This window comes from Neomonachus schauinslandi, chromosome 4 (genome assembly GCF_002201575.2).
Source record: "Neomonachus schauinslandi chromosome 4, ASM220157v2, whole genome shotgun sequence".
Lineage (NCBI taxonomy): Eukaryota > Metazoa > Chordata > Mammalia > Carnivora > Phocidae > Neomonachus > Neomonachus schauinslandi.
In genome coordinates, this window is record NC_058406.1 from 15,806,684 (window position 1) to 15,828,672 (window position 21,989).

Consider the following 21,989-nt stretch of genomic DNA (forward strand, 5'->3'; position numbering starts at 1 on the left):
GCTGACGAAGGTGGAATCAGGAAGTGGGGAGTAGGAGTAGGGCGTTGTCTTGGGCCTGAGCTCTCCCCGTGGTTGCTGGGTTGAACTAATTACGTCCAGTAATTCCTAGTCCAGGACCAGTCTGTGCCAGAGTTTGTTCTGGGTCCCTCCTGCCTCCCTTGGTGCCATGTCCCCCATTTATCAGTGTCTGGACCTCAGTTTTTCTCTTCTTTGGGGTCCCCCTTGGTCTTCTCAGTTGTGGGGCTTCTACCATAGCCTTCTTAAGTCTGGGGGTGTTGCTTGTGGGACTAGAGACTGGCCCTGCTCCGAGGTCATACAGAGTTTGGTCTCTCACTAGACTGTGAACCCCTTGAGGGCAGGGTGCAGGTCTGAATTGCCTCTGGGCTCCTGTGTCCAGCACGGAGCTTGTAATCCTTGGGTCCTGACCAGAGGGCCCAGCCCCTCTGGGCCTCAGGTGTCAGGCTGGCCAGGGTAGCACAAGCTTGAGTTGGCCCTTCTTCCTCACAGGTGGCATGGGTAGGGGTGGGGGTGGGTGCTGAATCAGAGTATATGGCTCCTTGTGTCCAGCTTCCTCTTCCTGGCTGGCCCAAGGCTTGGGAACAGTGGCTGCCTTTCTGGGGCAGCCAGGGCGCCTGGCCAGAGTATGCTCTGTCGGGCAGTGTCAGCTCTTCAGCAAGCCCCAGTCCTCCTCTTAACCTAGAGAAGGCCCCGGGTTATTGGTGTTATTCTTGGCGGACCACCGGGCCCCTCAGCAAACAGGGAGGCGAGTGTGCACCCGGCCTGGGCCTGTTTGTGTTGGCCTCGCCAGGCGGGGGATTAGCTCAGCTGGGCTGCTAATTGCCTCCGAAGTGCCGAAGTGCTGGCCGGCCGGGATGCTGACAAGGGCTGGGCCTCTAGGCCCCTCCTCCCCAGCAGGCACTATGCCAGGCTTGGGGGCCTGGCCCAGGAGGGCCCCTTCTCTCCCCTGTCAGCGCCTGCTTGGCCTAGACCCTTGAGATGCGGGCAGGGGGTCACCAGGGCTGGCGGCTCAGGAAGGAGTGGGGGGAGATGCCTATGAAGTCATTGCCTGGGCCAGGCCAGACTCCGCCCCTTCCCCCCACATCCCTTAGACCCCCTCTCCCTTTCCTGAGTCAGATGCCTTCTGAAGCTCAGCATTTTTTCCTTTTGTCAGGAAGCTACGGGCTCCTCTGCCCAAGATGCCCTCCGGTCCCTCAGTGCTGTCCTCTCCTTGTGTGTCTCTCTCTCTGTCCTCTGTCTGTCTTCCCACCTTCTGCCTTTCCCTCACTCTGTTTCTCAGTCTTTCTTAGCCCCTCTCAGTTGCCCAGAGCCCTGTACTTCCTTCTACCCTCTGTCTTCCTGTGTTCTCTGGCCCTTCCTTGGTCCAAGACCCATCTCAAACCCTGCCCCTGGTCTCCCCAGACATCTCTTGGACCACTGCTGTCAACCAGGGGCTAAGACGGAGGTCCACTTTATCACGGTCTCACAGCTTTCCTAGAGACCTTCAGGCCTGAGTTGTGAGGGCAGCTGTCAAGAATGGATGTGGACATAGGCTCTCTGTGAGCTGACCTTGCCTGGGAGTCCTGAAGGCCTTCCATCCTCATAGGCGGAGCCCCTGGGCCCCACTACATACACTTCCCTACAGCTCTGACACTCCTTCCTCCCCTCCTTGGCCCCTGTTCCCTTTCCTAGCCCTGCTTCTCGGCCACACTGAGAACTTGGTTCAGCCTCTCTTGCTGGCGCCTAGGGGCAGCTTTGCCATTGCCTTGCTTGCTGCTGCTTGGGTATTCTGACCCCTAGGGTTCTCTTGTCTCCTGGCTGGGGATTTCTGTCCTGAGACATCTGTCTGTTTCAGATTTTGGGGATGGGGCCAAAGTAGGATCACCTGTCTTCGGCCCTTAACTGTCTCTGATTTCCTCCTCATTTCATCCCCTCTTCTGGCCCCCTCAACTTTAGAGCCACCTTAACTGCCTCCTACATTTCTGAAAAGGGAATAATAATATTTATAATAGTAGCTGCCATTTGTTGAGCTTTACATATTTGATTTAACATCCCCAAGAAACTGGTTCTATTATTGTTTAGCCCCACGTGAAGTTGGGGCAGGGGGCGCAGCCCCATATTACAAATTAAGAAAATGAGTCCCAGAGAGGGACAGTGAGTTATTCAATTTTCCATTTAGTGAAGAAGTGGCAGCACTGGGATTCCAACCCATGTCTATTCGATTGTAAAGCCTAGGTCCTTTTCCCAGTTGTAGGAAATGGTTGGGTATGGATCTTTGCTCGGCCATCATGGACCCCCCGTATCACCAGTTCTTTTCTCTGTGCCTTGACCCTGATTTGGGGATGAGGTGTCCTTTTCTCTCCATCCACACGCTAGACCCTTCCCTCCCTCCGTTATCCCCTTCCCCAGTTCTTCACAAATCCGTGTGTACCTCTGCTGTTTTGAAAGCACTTGCTTCAGCCCTTTTATACTCCACTAAACCTTTGGAAAGCAAGCATATAGTAGCCTAATTGCTCTCAGGCATGTGAATTTGCTGCAGAGGGGTGGGGGCTCGGGAGGACAGGCCATGGCCCCCTTGGTAAGGGTGAGGACTTCACTAGACTGAAGTTCCTGAGAAGCCACTTTGGGTCTTCCCATCAGCTCTGACTTGGGTTACATGGAGTTTTCCATCCAGACTTCTCATCCTGACCAGGCTTCAATTCTGGAGTGGACTTCTAGCCACAGGCCTTGGAGTCCTGTGTCCTTGGGCAGGAACTAAGTTCTTTTTGATTTGTTCCCTACCTTCTCAGTTGGCACCCACTTCACCAGACCCTCCTCTGTCATTGTCTTTGTTCCTCGTCTGTATCAGCGCTCAGGAAGGGTTCTGAGGCCTTAGCTCGGGCCAAGGCTTAACTAGCTGATCGTGGCTCAATGAAATGCAGGTAGAGCCTCGTGTGTTAAAGGGGGATTCCAGACAGCATGCAGGTGGCTCCTTCTCATGTGGCCATCAAACCAGTTACTCGGAAGGAGGGCCAGGAGGGTCCCCATATCTAGACTATGAACTGTTTATCTGCTTTTCCCATGTCCTTCCCCACGTCTCTCTCCTCCCTTTGCTGCAAACAAAGGCACTTTCACAATTGCAAGATAAAGAAATAATCATTTTATCGTGCATCAGGCTATTTCATGGGGATGTCACAATGGCAAGGGGCCTAGTATAAAAATCAGAAGATGGGGTAGGGCAGCAGAGGGAGTAGCAGCATCCAGAGCTGGGGCTTATCCAGCCCTAGGCCTCAGAGGACATCACCTTTGTCTTATGGAGACTAGTGGAGAGGGTTTCGGGCAGGACTTGGATCCTCTGGCCAGCTTCCAGAGTGGGTGGGCTACATCAGGCAAGTGCTGGTTTCTCCTCTTTATTTGGGACAGTTTGGAGCTAGGTGTGTCCAAGGAAGCTCCATTTTCCTGCGGCTGTGGGTCCCTTTGGCCTTTGGGGTGCTGGTTGTGGTGGCAGTAGGGCTGGGCAGAGCTTCCTAGAATCTAGTCTACTTTATAGCGGTCATAACCTTGAGAACCCCAGGCTGGTCAGCTTTGAGAGAGCCCCCGGGCAGGTGGAAAGGTGAAGCCTGTGAATGGACACAGACCCTCTCACTTCTTCCTGGGGCAGTGTCCATAATACCAGCATCCAACCTGGACCTACCAGTACCCTGGTTCTGGCGACAGGATTCGGGGATGGGGGAGAGTGGTTCTGTCTCCAGAGGGGGAGGGTCTCCCCGGCTTCCTTTGTCTGGATCTGGCCTCTGCCAGTGAGGGATAGCATTTTCCCTGGCACTGAGCAGACAGCTGAACAGAGCCTGCCAGAGGAGCAGTGAGCCCAGCTGGGCCGCTGTGGGGACACTTAGTGGGCTTAGCTTTCATCCACATCAGAGCCTGCCCGCCCCAAGATTACCCCTCATTCCAGTGTGGCTGCAGCATCTCACTTGGTTTTGGCCTTCTTCTTGGATGGACATTGAGCAGAGAGCTTGGCTGGGGGCCAAGGGTGTTGACCCTCTCTTAGTGAGGGAGCCAACACCAGGAGGCACAAACCACAAGGCCTGGAGGAGAGTTTCTACAGGCCGGAGCCTGTATTCTCAATCTGGGACTTTGAATTCAGACATGGAATCCTGGAGCCAAGAGCTTGGGGTCTGAGAATCTCCAGTGGGGATCCCAAGCCCAAGATCTCAAACCAGGAGCCTGGAGCCCCATTTAGGGGGCAGCTTGGAGACTGGGCCTCCGGCAAGCTCCTCTGGTGGTTGGGAGCAGCAGCGGGGTCAGGCCACGTCTTGCTGTGTGCATGTCCTGCTCACAGGAATTTGGTCTGTGCTCCTGCCGGTTTGGCTTGGGCACAGGGCCAGGCCCGGGCTGCTGGTGCTTTCTCTGGGGGACTCTTCTTCAGTGCCCAGGGTACGTGGGGGCAGGGTGCCTCAGCTGCTGACACCTCACTTCGTCAGCCCTCTAGCTGTGCACCGCTTCCCTCAGAGCCCGTTGTGTGGTTTGGGGCCCTGTGGCCGCTAGGCCCAGCTTGTAGTCTGGCTTCTGCTGCTTCCTGGCCCCTCGTCCTCCAGCTGGTGCCCCCTCCCCAAGGCTCAGACCCAAGGAGACCTGCAGGTCCTGGGCCTTTGGGTAAGGTGCCCCGGAGGAGCCTTGGCTGCAGGGCTCTTCTGGCTGTGCCTCTGCAGCCAGCTCGCCCTGGGACCCGGCTGAGCATTGTCCTCTGTGCTGTAAGACAGGCACAAGCATGCCTGCCTTTGCGTCTGCCGGGAGTGTTGGGATCATCCTGTGGGATGGCCCAGGAGAGGGCCTAGCACATAGTATTTGCTCAGGAAATGTGGTTCACTGAGGAGAGTAATGGGTGGGAAAAGGCTTTTTCACTGGCCAGTTCCTCTGCGTGTGTGATTTCCATTCTTCATCTTACCGAGGAGCGGCACCGCGAGGAGACACACGTGGAGGTGTCCCTGCCAAGGCCTGGCTGGGACCTCTGATCCAGGGTGACAGCTGGTGCTCCTGCCTGGGAGGGACCAGGGAGGGGCGGCTTCCCCTCTCTGATGGGGAGGATGGGTGGGCTGGGCTCCAGGGCAGGACCGGAGCCTTCTCTGGCTCTTGTCTCACCTGCTCTTCCTGCCTGGAAGGTCCCACAGAGACTGAACCTCCAGCTGCTCATGGAGGGCCGAAGAGAACCCTTTGCCCTTGAGCTGGTACCTGCCCGGGCATTCCCTTGTCCGGGGGACTCGAGAGACAAGGCTACTAGGCTGAAGCTGCCAGGGGTCGGGTGTGTATGTGTAGGGGTGCAAGTTCATCAAGATGGCGCCGGTTTCCCCCTGCCTTAGGGCCACCTCCTTCCCTAGATGGCAGGGCCAGGGGGCACGTGGCGAACACTCCTTGTTACCCTGCTCAAGTCTGCGAGTGGAAAAACAGGGCTAACGCCCACGTGGTCAGCAGCGGCCACATGTGGACAGCCAGAGGCACGAGCAAGTTCCCTTTGGTCAGTGGCAGCCACGAAGGCCCAAGCTTCAGAGGGGCCCTGGCTGGTGCCCTGGGGGCCGCCCGCCTGGTTTCAGCAATAAATAACATGAGGACCCAAAAACCAAACCAAAACAAAAAATACAACCAGTATCTTTTGGGGTGGGTGCGGGGGGCTGTTTAAATTACCGGCCTTCGGCGGGCCGCGAGGTGGTCGCCGGCGGGCCGCCGCGGTCACCGGCACGTGTGCAGCTCCACCAGCCGCTGGCACTGGCGGCACTTGACGAAGCAGCACCAGTGGAACTTGCAGCTGCAGCGCTCGGCCAGCTCCACCTGTGCCGTGTGGAAGCCGCGGCCGCAGCACAGCAGCTCGCAGCCGTCGATGGCCTTGGACGTCTTGTTGCACGTGCGGCCCCGCGTGCCCAGCACGCCGCTGCGCATGTCCTGCTCGCAGAAGTCCGGGCTGGGCTCTAAATACACCAGGTCCTCGTCCGTGTGCGGCTTGAACTGTGCATTGCGCGGCACCAGCGCCCTGGAGGAGCCCACGCGGCGCGGCTCCACCTCGGTGGCGCCATCGAACTTCTCCTTCAGTGCGTGGCCCACCTGGCGGAAGGGCGGCACGGCTCGCCAGCACGTCTTTACCTCACAGGAGCCCGACACCCCGTGGCACTTGCACTCCACCCGCATGTGTGTCAGGATAGCCTGCAGGGGGGCGGGGAGGGGAGAGGGCCCATCAGGAGACGGCGGGCGGGGCGGGGGAGCGCTGAGGAGGGGCCGCTGGTGGGGGGGGATGCCACAGAATTGGAGCAAGATTGACTGTCCTGCATCTTCTGTGTTAAGCACCTGCTGTATACCGGGGTGGGCCAGTAAGCTGTGCTGGGGACCGTTGAAGACACTGTCCCTGTGCTTGGGGCACTTGGCGTTGATGGAGGAGAAGCATTTCGGAGGGTAGTGTTATATGAGACAGGGAGTGGCGAGTGGCAGGATGGGGGAGAGCACGGCTGCGCTGAATCTGCGGAGGAACCGTGAAGAGGAGGGTGGAGAAGGCACGTGGTCTGTGCGCTGACACCAGGTTCGCATCCTAGCTCTGCTACTTAGGAAGGGTGTGTGCGTGACGGGGGCACACCCTGCTCCGTGACACCCACTCACCCGGCTGCTTCCCCGCCCGCCACCCCCTAGCCCACTGGCCCCCCCGGGAGCCCTGGTGCTGCTGGGAGCCTGAACGAGTGTTCCCGCAGGGCGCCTGGTGGGGGGGGAGAGTGTGCTGGGGGCCCTGCCCAGCCCGCCCCTGCCCTGGCGGTGATGGTGGCAGGGGACGTGCCACACTACCTTCCTGCCGGCCTCGTTGTTGTGGAGGTTCATGAGGGCGCGGCTGGACGAGGCCCCCTTGCTTCTCTCCCGCACGTCCACGAAGGACTGGGAGAAGGCCACGCCGTAGGCGATGTTGTCCGAGCATCCCGACCACTGGAAGCCTGTGGGGGGTGGGGGGCACCGTGGCTGCCGTGAGTGAGGGCAGGGCCCAGGCCCCCGGCCGCCACTCACGCCCTCCCCATGTCCCACACTCACCCTGCGGGCTGACCCCGTGCACCGTCCGGTCACAGCCACACTTCTCCAGCTCCCCACTGCTGCACGCCCGCGTCACCGCAAAGGCCACACCTGCTGAAGAGATGGCGTACACGAAGGCCGCCTCCCGAGTCCCTGTGGGAGGCAGAGGGAGGGCAGGGCTGGGTCCCGGTGCTCCGCCCCGCACCCTCCTCTGTCGCGGGGACTGGTACAGGGGAGCCCCACGAGGCAGGCTCCCGGGGGCCAGGAGGTGCCCCGAGCCGCCGCCCTTGTCCTGCCCAGGCCAACCACCGGGGGCGCTTGCCGCAGCCTAGCGCCGCTTCTGCCCGCGAGCCTGCCCATGGGCTCCTCCCTGCAGCGTCCCTGAGGTAAGTGCCACCGTGTCTCCATTTTGCAGACAGATTAGTCACTTCGCGGCTCACACAACATGTGGTTGAGCAGGCACGCGGTCCAGCTTCAGTGCTCTTACCCACGGGGGACACTGTTCTCACAAGCTCTCCGGGACACGAGCGCTGTGCACGGCAGCGTCCAGGAGACAAGACAGGCTCGACAGGTGGACTTACCAAGGCCACAGAGCGACGGCGTAGCAGAGCCGTGACCGCCAGCCCCGCTCTGGCTTCCTCCAAAACCTCTGTTCTTTTCGTGCCCATCCCCCAGCTGGCCCCTGGCGCTCTCAAGGGGCCCCCCTGCACTGTCATCCTGGCCCAGCCCTTTCTGCTGAGGCCGCGTTGCTTCCTGACACCTTCGGGGGGGGGTCCATCGTCATAGCAACGGCCCCTGCTGTTCACCATGACCGGTAGTGCCGGGAGCCCGTCCTCTGCCGCCGGGAGCCTTGTCTGTGTCCATTTCACAGATGGGGAAGTGCAGGTTTGCAGAGGGGAGGTGATTTGGTTCCAGGCCCCCAGCAAGGAAGTGATAACACCAGGACTCAAACACAGGTCTGTCCGCCTCTGCTGCTTGTTCTTCTCCCACCGCATGACTTCTTAGCGGTTCTATTTTGGTGCCTGCCGTCCTTCTCTGCCTGAATGGGTGTTTTTATCCTCCTAGGAACTTTGCCTTGGGGTGTAGCTGCTGTGGAGCCTCTTTCTGGGGCTGTGGGTGGTGGTGGGTGTGTGTGTGCGCATGTATGTGTGTGTGTGTGTGTGTATGCATGTGTGCGTGGCTGGCTGGGTGTGTGACCAGACAGGCCCTGCTCCTCTTCTAGGCCCTGTGAGGGCCTCTGTGTGCCCGTGACTGTCCTTCTGTCTCTCGCTGGAGTGTCTGTGTCCGCAGGAGTGGAGGGGGCAGGTTTTGGCCCCGTGGTTGGCAGTTACCACTGTGACACCCAGGCCTGTGCTCTTGGCTGCCCCTGGGAGCAGTTGCCGTGGTCAGAGGGAAACAATGACCTCCTCTGTGCCCGTGTCTGTGGACAGGCAGCAGAAGCCGAGCCCTGGGGTGGGGGGCAGCTCGGGCCCCGATGGCTCAGGACGCCCTGTTCTATGTTCAGCCCTTGAGCTGGGGCTGTGGCCCCCCACCCACTCTCCAAGGCCCACCCTCTGCCCTGGTTTGGCCATTTTGGGCCAGCATCAGGGGGCTTGGCTAGAGCCACAGGGGCCTCGACAGCCTGAGATGGAACCCTCTCCAAGTTAATTGAGGTTAATAGCAGGATCATGTTGGTTGGTTTTGTGCTGTGGCCGCCCAAAGAGGGACGACTTTAGTTTCTGGTATTTCTGGTATTTCCAGGCCTGAACCAGCATAAATCTTTGCCCCAAAGACTAAGGGGGAAGGGCAGGCAGGAGATAGGGACTGGAAGGGTGGCCCCAGCTCTTGGCCGAGTGTGGTCCTTACTTCCGTTTCTCCGGGCTTTCAGGCAGTCCCTGGTCCTCCCGATCCCTGGGCTCATCTCCTTCCCTGAGCGCTGGTAGCCCTGGTGTCCAGGGCTCCCTGTGAGTTTGCTCAGGGAGACCTCTGCCTCATTCTCCAGACCAACGTCCATCTACTGGGACTCCAGGTCCCCCTTGCCCTGGTCTCGGGAACAGGACACTATGGTTTTCTCTCCTTGGGAGGGGGCCCGAAGGAAGAGATTCTGGAAGGAAAATATTAATAGCAAAGAGCAAGGTTTAGAGAGCGCTCACTCTGTGCTGGGCACTGCCTAAGCACTTTACATCATTTATAGTACTCTTCACACCAACCCTATGGATCACACCAACCCTATGGAGTAGAGACTTAATCCTCATTTTATAGACGAGGAAACTGAGGCACCGAGGGGTGAAGCAACTGGACCAACAGTACCCAGCCAAGAAGTCGTGGAACCTGTATTTGAACTCAGGCAGCTTTCACCCTTGACACTGTCCTCCTCACGGAGCCCGGAGCCCCCAGGAATACAAATGCAGTGGATCTCTTCCTACCTCTGGGTGTGAAGCCAAGAAGGGCTTTCTTAGGCCTACCCTAAATCTCATGTGCTGTAGGCCAAGTCCAGTCCCTTTTGTGGGCTCCTCCCTGGGGGATGCTGAGCAGTTGGCCTGGGCTCAGCACAGGAGGCCCCAGAAGGCCTGGAGAATGTGGCCACACCATCATGTCCCTAAGGCCCACGGCAGTGGCTCTGTCAGCCTTTTCCAAGTGGCTCTGGGTCCCAGCCCTTTGACTCCAGGGCCGCGGCACCCCCCCCCGGCTCCTCCCTTCTGCCTGGGTGCCCAGGCTGGAGCCTCGCTTACTAGGGGGGCACCTGGCAGAGACAGAAGGGGACAGCGGTGCTCCTGCAAGTGTAGCAGAGGGAGGCCCCGCGTGTCATGGAAGAGAGCTGCTCCCTGGTCGGGGGTTCGCCTGTTGCAGCTGCAGCAGGGAGACAGACCTGGCTTTGTGCTCCTGGGACACCGGAGCCGGGGGTAAGGCAGAGCTCTCTAAGGTCCCAGCAGAGGCCCTGCCACCTTCCATAGAGCCCTTTGCCACATCCCACAGCCAGCTCCTTTCCTCCTCCCCTGGCTCCAATGTCTGTCCTCTGGGTCCCACCTCAAGGCCATCTTTCCAAAGTGTGAAGGCGGCCCGGGGCTGGGAATTCAGAGTTGTCTTGTGGACCCAGTAGTAGCTACCCTTTCTGAGGGCCTACTAAGTGCCAGCACCTTCCCATAAGCTGTCCACGGCTCATGACAACTCAGCACCCAGGCTTTTGAGCTCTGCTCCGTGGAGGAAGGAGTGAGGCTCCGTGGCCTGTCTGGGGTCCCTCAGCTGGTCAGCAGCTAAGTGGGAACAGGAACTGAAGCTTGTCTGACTCAAGGCCCGTAACCTTCTGAGCGCATCATGTGCGACGTCTTTCCCAGATGTTGGAAGGAAGGACATTTGAGCGGGAAGAAGTTTGGAGGAGAAGCTGTGGACGAGGAGTTGGGCTGGAAAAGAAGCCACGGGCATGGTGATCCCCTGGGCACCAGATGGATATCCCAGTGGAAGGGCCATTCAAGCATAACTCACTTGTTTCCAAAGCAGACCCAGCGGGAGTCCTAGCAGATGGGACAGGACAGGCACTGGTCTCTGAGAAAGACATTGTCCCCGTCCTCTCCTTTTCCATGCTCCCAGCCTGCCTTCCCAGTTTCCTTTGTTCTCGTAGCTACAAAAGCTCACCTTTTCTCGAAACCACCTCCAGGAAGTCTCTTTGGATTTAAGAGACCATGTAGGACAGGGGAAGGAGTCAATTAAGACTCTTACTAGTGGTGGGACTGTTCTCTCTGAGCTTCATCGTCCCCACTCTAACAAGGGGAAGAGAGTGCTGCCCAGGCAGGCCAGACCCCACACTTCTCCCACACCTCCTGCCCACCATCTTGGGCTCCCAGGACTGCTGGCACGCTCGCTGGCCTGCCTGCCCCGGGACTAGAATCAGGCTGCAGGTCTTATCTTCTAAGGGTCTTGCATGTTTGTCTGGCCTCTGCAGCCAGACTGGAAGCTCCCGGGGCCAGGCTGACCCCATACTTCTCCTTTGCCCCCCGGCGCCCAGCGCAGGGCTGTGCACAAAGCAGCCCTCGGAGACAGGGGTGAGTATCGGGAAAGAGTCTGCATGCTCAGCCAACAGGCCTGAGATACTTCTCGCTCTGCCGGTGTGTGATTTCAGTTTTCTTGTCCACATAATGGGGCTAATAATACTGACCTCAAGAGGTGGCTATGGGAATCTAATGAGGTAAAATATAGAACGTGCTTAGTCTAGTCCCTGGCACATAATGGGCACTGGAGACATATTTTGTGATTATTGTCGTGATTAATGACATTTTATTCATTTGCTAATAGATGTCATAGGGTGCTGACACTCTGAGGACCAGGTAGTTGACTGCATGTTTGCCTTTGGGCTGAAAGCTTCCTTAGGGCAGAGAAATGCCTTGCTTGCTCCCTCACCAAACATTTATCGATCACCTGCTGGGAGCCAGGCCCGATGCTACACACTAGGGATACTGAGGTGAATTTGTCCTCTAGGAACTCCTGGTGACAGAATGTCTCTGGGAACCCACCCCAGCCCACCAGGAACTAACCCGGACCCCAAAAGGCTGGCCTGGAGGTCACCCAGAAGGAAGGCCTGAGCTCACCCTCATGGGGCCCACCATGATGCCAGTATTGAGGGTCAAGGGGAGAGCAGAGGTTTTGGTAAGTCACAGCCTAGGATTGAAAAGCCTTCACGTCTTAAATCCAGTCTGATGTTGCAGTCAGTAAGGCGTCTAGATGACGTTAGACACGCAGGGGGTGGGAAGGCGGGCCTGGGTTTGAATCCTCACTCTGCGCTGGCCAGTGCACCCCATCACCTCTCAACCATGGCAGCCAGAGGCTGGAGGGTCTCAGGGCTCATCGAATCCCCTCTCTCGGGACAGGCCTCGGTCAAGGTCACAGAATGAGATGTGAAGAGGCAGGCAGAGGCACGGCGTTGCCCACAGACGGAGGGGAGAGGGGAGGAGTTTGCACCGCCTTTCTCGCCGCTCCGTCATGCTCAGGCCAGCCCGCTCTGGGAGCCCAGTACATCCTGCTCATGGCAACCTTGAAACTTTGCCAGGCTCTACAGGGCTTCACCCTCCCATCCTCAAATCCTTTTTATTCAGTCAACATGTATTTATCAGTTACCTACTATGTGTAGGTGCTGCTCTAGATGCTGTGACAAAGCAGTGACTAAAGTGTACAGAGGACATCCCACATCCGGTCCTTAACTGCTGCTTAGCCAAGAACTGCCACCTGCCCCATTCCTGGCTGCCCCAAATTTCTGCTAGATTTTCAGCCGAGAGCACACGGTTCGGCCCTCGGTCATACACTGTCCTCATTGGTGACCATTAGCTCACGTCCAGCTCACCTCAGTAGGGCCAGGAGCAGGGTGACCTCCGCTGCTGGGGGTGGTGGGGTGCAGGGCTGGAGGCTGGGAGACCTCAGGCAATGTCAGCCTGGGGGGCCCTGGGGAGTCAACGAGCCCTTCAGAGGCACCATCTCTGCCTGGCGGGAATCCCAGGAAGTGGGTCCTGGGATTGTCCCCACTTTACGGGGAGGACGCTGAGGCTAGGAGGGGGCGTGGACCTTGTCTGACATCTCAGAGCCAAGAGTTGGCAGGTCCTGGAGCTGGCTGGGTGTGTCACCACCCTCCGCTTGCTGAACCTCCCTTCTTGGTGGTTAAGTGGGGGACATCACCACACATTCGGTTGTCCTGAGGGTGATCTGATGCCAGACAGCACACACGGGGCCGCCAACAAACGGGGTTCCTTTTCTTCTCCAAGGATGGCCCGACTCCTGGGCCTCCGCCATGTCTGAGGCCATGACCCCAGCCAGGCAGCTCATGAATGTGGGCACCAAACCAAGCTCACCCTTGCCATCACCCCAAAAGCTGGTGGCCTTGCTAAAGGCCAGCCCAGCCTAGCTGCTGCTCTTGTGACAGTCCCCAGTGACAGCAGCTGGCGAGGGGGGCTCTTCTTGGGTCAGGGTGGACCCTAAGTGCTGCCACACACCGTGTCACACAGTGACACCACTCCCCCAAGGTCACGCCTGCCCATGCCCCCCCGCCGCTGCCTCCTCAGCCCTGGACCTTTCGAGAGCAGCACCTGGTGATGTCCAAGTCCCTCTTGCTCAGTGGAGACAAATGAGGACTTTTCCCAGAGGACTTTCGCTAGGGAAGAACACGAGAAATGCAAGAGTGGGGAGATGGATGAGCCGGAAGAGCTCAGACCTCTCCTCCGGACACGCCTGATGTCTGCCTGGTGGGCGCGCGCCATGACTCGGCCCCAAGGCGGCCGGACGCTCCACCAAGCCACACAGACTTTAGTCCGGAGCAGGTTTCAGCCAAGCCTGGTAGGATTCTCAGTGTTTCCCCAAACTTGCTGAGCCAGGGGTGGGCCCTTCCTTTGTTCCTGCTGCACACACCAGTGAGGAAGGCACTTGCCCACGGGGTTCCCCACCGGCTTCGGGCCAGCACTGACCCCATGCCTCCCCTTCTTTGCCCCTTGAGTACTTGCCCCGACTTGCTGCCCCTGGATGACATCCACTGACTGTCTCCTCCATGCCAGGCTCTGCCATGTGCTAGGAAACAGGTAAACGAGACAACACCTTGCCATGGAAGGGTTCAAGGTTTAGGGATGGGAGAGCAGGGTAAGAGGACAGGCATTATAGTTTAGTCTAAAAGATGTAATGAGGGGCGCCTGGATGACTTAGTCGGTTAAGCGTCCGACTCTAGATTTCAACTCAGGTCATGATTTTCAGGGTCGTGAGATGGACCCACATCGGGCTCCATACTAGGCGTGGAGTCTGCTTGAGATTCTCCCTCTCCCTCTGCCTCTGCCCCTCCCTGCCACCCCGCACACCTGCGCGCTCACTCCCCCTCTCAAAAATTAAAAATAAAAGGTGTAATGAAAGCTGTATGAACACAAATGGTTTAGACATGTGTGTGCGTGCGTGTGTGTGTGTGTGTGTGTGTATTAAGGGGGAGGGAGAGAGAGAGAAATAAGGCAGATGGGTTAAAATGTAAACAGCTGGTGAATCTAGGTAAAGAGTATTATGGGAATTCCTCATAGGAAAAACCAAGCTCATACATACAGAGAACAGACTGGGGGTTGCCAAAGGTGGGGGTGAGGAGGTGGGCGAGATGGCTGAGGGGGGTCAAAAGGTACAAACTTCCAGTTTCAAAATAAGTAGGTCATCAGGATGTAATGTATAGCATGGTAACTATGGTTAATAATCCCATGTTGCATATGTGAAAGCTGCTAAGAGAGTAGATCTTAAAAATTCCCATCACAAGAAAAAAAATGTGTAACTGTGTGGTGATCATTTTGTAATATATACAAATGTGGAGTCATTATGGTGTAGGCTTGAAATGAATATAATGTTGTATGTCAATTATACCTCAATAAAAAAAGAAAAGTAAATCTCTCACCTAGAGGTGAAACAAATTTTTTTGTAACTTTCCTGTAAGTATGAAATTATATCAAAACCAAGAAAATCCCAGCATGAGCAAAGAGCTTCAGAGCCCAGAGGAAAAAGCAACCGCCCGCTTGTAGGAGCTGCGAAGATGCTGGAGGAGGGAAGCACTGAGCTGGCAGAGAAAGAGGGGTGAATGCTTGGGGTGGAGGCAACAGCATGTGCAAAGGCAGGGGGGCTGTGACAGGGCCCGGCACATGGAGCCACCTGTGCCCCTGAAACTCCCAACACCTATCGAATACGAGGGCCTTCCCGTGCTTAGTCTGCGGTTTGAGCCTAGTATTTGGGCCTCATCAGACGGTGGCCCCAGGGCCCTGGCAGTGGCACCATCGTCGCGGGGAGATCCTCCATTACCTGGCCACTCGCTGGGTCTCTGCTGCTTCCCTGGAGCAGCAGTATTCAGTAACGCCAAGCATGATGGTGCCTTTTTGGCCTCTGCCAGCTCCCCAGAGAATTGCTTCCAAATTTCGATCACAGTTGGTTTCCAACAACATCTAAACGGTTTGCCACAAGCCCAGCAGCCCTGGCTGTCCAGGACCACAGGTGCCAAGCAAAGGTTGGCCCAGGCAATGCCCTCCCGCTGCCTCGTGAGTCAAAGGGCCCTGTTGACGGTTAGTAGCTCCAGAGTGTCAGTTTCAGGCTCAGGAAGTAGAAAAAGAGGCAGCTGGTTTACAGCACTTCCTCGAGGGCAGCAGCTTGACCCAGTGACCTCTCGAGGAGCCTTCCAGTTGCACGGGACGTTCTCTCTGCCCTGCCCACCTTCCTCTGGCTTAATGCCTTCTCATATTTCTCATCTCAGCGGAGGGCCCAACTTCTCAGGAAAGCTCTCTCTGAGCACCCAGCCCTGGCCAGGGGAGGAGTCTACCCTCGTGTTCCCAAGGCTCCCATGTGACCCCGCATCACGGCATTTTCTTATTATGGGTCAGAGCAGGACCCTGGAGCTGGGTTGCATGGGCTCCAGCCCCGGCTCTGCCACTTGCTGGTTCTGTGACCTCGGGCAGGTTACTGAGCCTCCATGTGCCTCGGTTTCTTCATTGGCAACATGGAAGCCTATCTCCAGGGCCAGAGGAGTCAGCATTTACTTAAAACAGGGTCTGGCCCCTAGTTTGGGCTATTCGTGTAGAAGCTCCTGCCCCTCCTGGGCTTGACTTTACTGCTCCCGGGAGGACAGAGGAGGGGTGCTGCTCTTGCGTGGTCTCAGAGCTGGGCATGGTGAGGCTGTCCACGTGGCTTGTCAAAGGTACAGACGAACGAGGTGGGCTCACCCAGGAGGCCAAGGGTTAAGGTCAAAGCAGCATGGGCCTGGGGGTCTGGAGCCCCAGGTTCACCCTCTGAGGAGCGCTGGGCCAATCTATCCTTTCGCCTGCCTGAGCCTCGGTTTCTTCCTCGGTAGAATGGGGATGGTAGCTTGGGGACCGAAGCGCTACGGACTAGTGAGTGCTGCACCCACAAGGAACAGCACTCTTCTGCTGGCCCTCCCGCCCCACCCGCAGCCTTATGCCCTGGCTCCAGCCGTGCGCTGGTTTAGCTTGCTCAGTGGCAGATAGCTCTGGCCACTCACGAGCACATGACCCCCCCCCCCGGGGGATGCCCCCCCCCCCCCCCCCCCCCCACCTCCTGCGAGCCCCTCCCTCACCTTGTGTCACCACCTTGCCGAAGACGGGCAGGGAGTCGAGCGTGGAGCAGTTCCAGCGGCGGTTCCGGAACTGGTACTGGCACTCCTCAATGGCGAGCTGAGCGCCGCGGCGCACCGAGTCCATCACCTCCAGGTTCCGCTTGCACATCTGCACTTGCCTCTGGATCAGGCCCTTGAGCTTCTCGCACGTCTCCTCCTCTGAGATGCTCCCCACCGAGGACAGCTTGGCCAGGTACCTGGGGGGAAGGCGGTGGCGTGGAATGCGGTGTGGCGCTCCTTCCTCCTCTTTCCACTGTCAGGACCGGGCTGTGCTCAGCCCAGGTCTCCGGGGACCGACTCATCCCCCTGATGGGTCCTGGCGGTGACTTCTCTCTGGATCTGGTGACAGGTCCCCGTGCCTGGCTCTTGGGACCAGAGGGGCAAGTGCTGTCTTGCATAAGAAAGCCTCTGCCTCCACCAAAGCAGGCCAGGCACTGGGAGCGACAGTGACAGAGCCCCCACGGGACCCCGGCATGGCCCCTGGGCTCTGACCCTGTCAGGTCCCTCTGGCTGGGAGGCCGGGACCACTCCCCTGGTGTCTCTATGTCCCCGCCCCCAGGCAAGGACCCCGGGGACCTAACCCCACCCCAAGCCATGGCCAGCCACATCCCTGGGTACCAGATGGAGGCCAGCATCAGGGCGGCAGCCGGGAGACTCAGTCAGCACATGGAAGGGGGCAGGGGAGGAAGGCTTCAAAAACATTGTGCCGTGCTCTTCCCTCGGCCCCTGGAGTTTTTACAGCCTGAAGATGGGGCAGCAATGCCGTTCCACCTCATAGGGTAATGATGAGGATACAAGCTGGGTAACTTACGTCCGAGGGCTCTGGGACCAGGCCTGCAGGGAGCGGGGGCTCTAAAGCGTCCATTTCAGGGGAGGACAGGAGAGAGCACGACTGTTCATTGAACACCCAATATGTACCGTGCACAGTGGCAGTCACTGCCGCATCCTCACCCCCAATCTATGAGGTGGTAATTATCATGCCCGTTTTATGGATTCCAACATGGAGGCTAAGAGCGTGACAGGGCCAAAGTGACACAGATAGCAAGTGCCAGAGCTGAGCTGCAAACCCCTTCAAGTAGGGTGGGCCTTCCTCCTGCCTGTCCTCCTCCATGGTGGGTTGAGGGGCCCGGGCAGGCTCTGCTGCATCTAAGGACAGACACTGTGCGATCTGGGCCAGGAGGTAAGGGAGCTGGAAGCAAGCTGCAAGGACGCTCAGCAGGATGGGACTAGAGCTGGGGAAAGGCCCTGGTCAGGAAGAAGTGGTCCCTCTCAAGGGAAAGAGCTATGCATTAGCTGAACACCTACTAAGTGCCGGGTATGTCTCAGGTGAAGTGATCGGCTCAGGGTCACCTGGCTTGTAAGGGCAGATGTAGACTGAAGCCCAGGTCCGATAACCCCGCGACTCTGTTCTAACCACTGGCCCTCAGCCTGTCCCCCCTCCTCACTAGCATCCTTGGCCAGAGAGAGCAAGCTGCCCCTAACTTTATAGTGAACCAGCCTCCCTGCACACCACCCCCTCCACAGGGGCTTGGCCGGCAACCCTGGTCTGGGATGGCGGGAGCTTCCTAGAGCAGGGGGGTGAAGATGCTGTTGCATCCTATAAGGGAAGCTGCTCGAATTTCTTGTCCAAAGGGAGGTCAAAGGGGAAGGTCACCACTCTCCAGGACTCAGTTTTCTTATCTGTAATGTGGGGAGGTTACCACTGGTTCTGGCTAAGTCAAGGAACTGTTGTCAGAGCAAAAGGGGTCCTGTGTGTAGAAAGATGGTCTGACCAGGGGTCTGAGGCAGTGGGGCAGGAACTGGCCATTTGTTTGCTGAATGAAATGAATGAATGGAGAGCAAAGAGAGAAGTACATAGAAAGCCCCACTAAAATATGGGACATTTTAATGATGATGGTAATAAGCATAGCTCACTTTGATGGAACTTAGGACCAGCCTAAGCACTTTACTTACATTATTGCATTTATCCCCTCAGCAAGCCAATGGACTCCCATTTTATAGAGGAGGAAACTGAGGCACAGACAGATTAAGTAGCTTGCCTTGTGCACAAGGTCATCCAGCTGGTAGGAGGTGGAGCCAGGACTTGAACCTGGTTTTGCCTGACTTCTACATGGGCGCTAAACCCAACGTTGTTTTAAGCAGCTCAAGGACTAGACCTGACCCCAGTGGGCAGAAGCTGCTGGGAGCCGGGTTCGCTCAACCTAAGGATGCTGGTCAAGGTGCAGCCGATGGGCTGCCTGCTGGTCGCCAAGCTTTCCTCCTCGGAGGTATGTGAGCAGCAGGTGGATTCTGTTTGTCAGGCACGTGGGTTGGACCAGAGGGATGGTTCTCAAATCTGGCTGTGCATCGAAACTTTTGTGGGGTTTGCCGAAAGCGCAGGTGCCTGGGCCTCCCTCCAGGCGGGGCTGGGTGGGCATCTGGGCTTTTCGCACATTCCCAGGAGCAGCTGGGAAGCCAGGCTGGCCCTGGACGGCACTTCAGGGGACGCTCTTGGCTAACCACCGGTGATGCCTCCTTCTACACACAAGGGGGATCTGATTCTGGGACCCACGTTCCTCCTCATGGCTGCATCAGCACCCGCAGCCCCGGTTGTGAGGCCTGAGTCTAGCTTTCTTTATCTAGAGGGGGAGATCATGGATCCTATCGCAGAGGGCTGCTGTGAGAAATTAAGGCGAACTGATGCGGCTGGTGCAGCCGGCTCTCAGCCGGGCACATCGCAGGCGTGACCCTGAGGACCCCTCCTTCCCTGGCAGCACAGGTGAGTAGGAGGTGGGTGGTCTTGGGCTGAGGCAGTCCAACCTTCCCTTCCTCTCCCCACGTTCCTCGCCTCCTGGGGGACCTCCCTGTCTTCTCTACCAGGTCCTGCCTAGGGGATACACAGACACTGGTAGGGCTGGGGCAGGAGCCTGAGCCTTCCAGAGGGGAGAAGGGTGGGAGGATGGTTGAAGGGCGGGGGGGCATCTGGAAGGGAAGGGGGCAGACTTGGCTCCTCAGCCCTGTCTGGGTGCTCCCCTTGCCTGGGCCAGCTGAGGAAAGGGGGTCCCCTAAGGAGCTAGTCCCACCTGGCGCTCTTGGCCTGCAGGGGGCGCCAAGAGCCCAGCGACTGGCCAGGGGCCAGGTCCACACTTGGGAGGCCGCGAGTGAGGGGACAAGGAGTTGGGCCTCAAGTTGGATCCTTTCTTGCTCAGATCCAGGCTTGGCCTCTTGGATAAGGGTGGGGGCCCCTATTCCCTGAATGACAGGGGGGCACAGAGCTGGCCTGTCCCCATCTCAGCCCCTGTTCCCTCTGCGTCCTGCCAAGGGGCCAGGTCAGACTATACAGGCTCCTGCCTCCTGGTGAAGGGAGGTGTTCAAGGGCAGGGGTTCTCTGGGCAGGGGAAGCAGGCTGGGGAGGCCCGGCTGAGCCAACAGCCCACAGTGTGACCTTGGGCAAGTCCCTGCCGACTCAGAGCCTGTTCTCCTGGGGACAATAAACTGGCAAGTCTGTGCGGCCTTTCCCTCTGTCCGAGTGGTAGTCCTCCTTCTACAGACTGGGAGGGGGGTGTCCAGGCCTCAAAGGCCTCGGGGGGCCCCGGGCAGGCTGATAGACAGAGCCCCTACCGTTGAATGAGAAATGAAGTAGACCAGGGGAGCTGCCCACCCCTGTCTCCTAGGTCCAGACTCAGTGAGGGGAGGCAGCCTGAAATAACAGTAGTAGGGCTTTAGGGGTGAGCTGTGGGCTGCCATGGCAGTGAGTCACTGGGACGGCTTCCAGGAAGAAGCTGAGAACCCTCTTCCGCCGAGGAGCGTGCCTGCCCCCACGGCTGGCACCCTTGCCACCCCCCGGCCCCTGCCTTCATCTGGCTCCCCAGCTGTCCCCTTCCATGCCGCAGGAGGCACAGCTTCAGCCCCCCCGATTCTCCCAGATCCCAGGATCTGGCCCGGGAAGGGCTGGCTGCTGGGGCCGGACATGCAGCTGGGAATGGGGCAGAGAGAGGTGGGGTCCCGGGCCCTTGCCCGCCCTGCCGGCCTGTTCGGGTATCTGGTCTGGGGGCCTGGCCTCATTTTACAGAGGAGCGAACTGAGGCCCAGAGAGGTGGAGTGCCTCGTCCAAAGTCTCATAGCCAGCGAGTGACCAGGAGCTCTGTCTCCCCTGTACCCCGGTTGTGGGCCTGCCCAGTCTGACAGCTGTGGGGGCTGATGCTACCTTCAGTGTCATGTCCAGCCATGGCCTCCTCAGGGCCTGGCACAGGGCGAGGCCCACAGAAGGTGTTCGGTCAATGCCTGCAGCGTGATGGGGGGCTTTGTCCCCCGGGTCACCTCCTGGCAGAGTCCTCAGGGTAGGGAAGAGGGGGGCTGAGGGAGTACCATGGGGGCTGCCTCTGCCTGCCAGCCTGCACAGGACATAGAGACGGTCAGGGGTCAGGCCCACCTGATCCTGGGGCCCTCAGGATCCCCTCCCTGCACCCTAAGGTGGCTCAGCCTTTTCCTCAGAGCCACGTGTGCCACTCGATGACCCTGGAGCTGGGCCGGGCTCGAATGTTGGCTGCACAAGCCATTTCTGGGGAGACAGAGAGCCTCCCGGGTGTGATCAGTGCTGGCCGTCGCTGGGCCGGGCTGGCCAGGCCTGCGGAGGGCCTCGACCATCTCTGCTTCTTCTCTCGTTCTGGTCGCCTTGCCCCAATTTGGGCTTCTTCCTGCCACTGCTGAGTACAGGATTAGCAATTTGCCACCTGCTGCCCCAGCCACCCAGGACTCTAGCCACAGCCCTGCCATCGATCAGGTTACCCCAGCAGGCCGGGCGGCCCCGGCTGCCGCTGCCAGCCAGCTCGTGCCCCCATCTTCTCAACCGGGGGCTGCAGGTCCTGCAGGCTCCTCCCAGGAGGCCCTCCCCGCCGGCCCGTGCCGCAGCCTGCAAGGCTGGAGGGCCCTGGCCCTGCCAGGGAGATCAGATCCTCTCGGCCACCTGCTGTTTTCATTAGAAACTAAAATTAGCTGGGCTTGTCCCAAGCTTTTCCAGGTTTGCTTGCTTTTTAAAAAAAATATACAAATTCCTAGAGGAAAATCCGCACCTCTCCGACTCCTCTCCGGCTCTTACTCTGAGCGTCCAGAGGAGAGGGGACGGGAAATAGCTGGAGCGTTTGGGAGGCCAAGCAGATCAGTGTCGTGGGTCTTGGCCCCGCGGGTGTCCAGGTGGGGGCTGGGACGCCAGCCCAGGCCTCTCTGCCCCCTCCCTCTGGCCTCCCTGCCTGCCCGGGCCACATTTAGAGCCTCCTCAGGAGTGGCAGTGCCTGGGACACCCGGGAGGAAGGAGGCCAAGCAGGCGGGAGGAGGAGCCGGAAGGAGCTGTAGTGCCTGCCCACCAGCGAGCTGCCTGGGGAGATAGGCCCAGCGAAGGCCCGCGCGCCACAGACCCCACCCAGGAGCGCGTTCTCCCCGGCGGTGGCCAGTGCCTGCTTCCCCAGGGTGTCACCACAGCCCTCAACCCTTCTCGGGCCTTTGGATGTTTCTGCACCCACGGTCTCCGAATCCTGCTGCCCACTCCCTGACGTGGCCCCGTCTCGGAGACCTATCCTTCCGCACGGCCCACAGGGTGGTGCACTGTGCAAGAGAGATGGCAGACTGGGTCAGAATCCCGGCTCCGTGTTCCCAGAGGCAAGTTAGTGAGCATCTCTGAGCCTCAGGGTCTTCATCTGTAGAATGGGGAGAATAATAGGTCTCGCTTGCCTCAGGAGGCTTAAGTGGATTAAATGTTCACACAGTAGACACTGCTCCCCTGTTGGCAACCTTATTATGTTATATTATCATGATGGCCGTCATTAAGACATTTACCTTCATCTTCATCTTCATCACCACCACCGCGCCTCGAAGCCCCTTCCCAGGCCCTTGAGCCGGGCCCCCTGCC

General features: G+C 58.6%; 1 protein-coding gene across 1 annotated transcript; it reads right to left on the minus strand.

The window, feature by feature from the left end:
• Positions 1-5,282: 5,282 nt before the first annotated feature.
• WNT4 (Wnt family member 4) lies at positions 5,283-20,925 on the minus strand. Its single transcript, XM_021684390.1, has 6 exons — positions 20,873-20,925; positions 20,292-20,478; positions 16,067-16,358; positions 7,036-7,167; positions 6,799-6,941; positions 5,283-6,171 (listed from the first exon to the last, which is right to left on the minus strand). The coding sequence occupies exons 1-6, from the start codon at positions 20,923-20,925 to the stop codon at positions 5,704-5,706; spliced, it is 1,275 nt and encodes a 424-aa protein (XP_021540065.1). The 3' UTR covers positions 5,283-5,703.
• Positions 20,926-21,989: the final 1,064 nt, after the last annotated feature.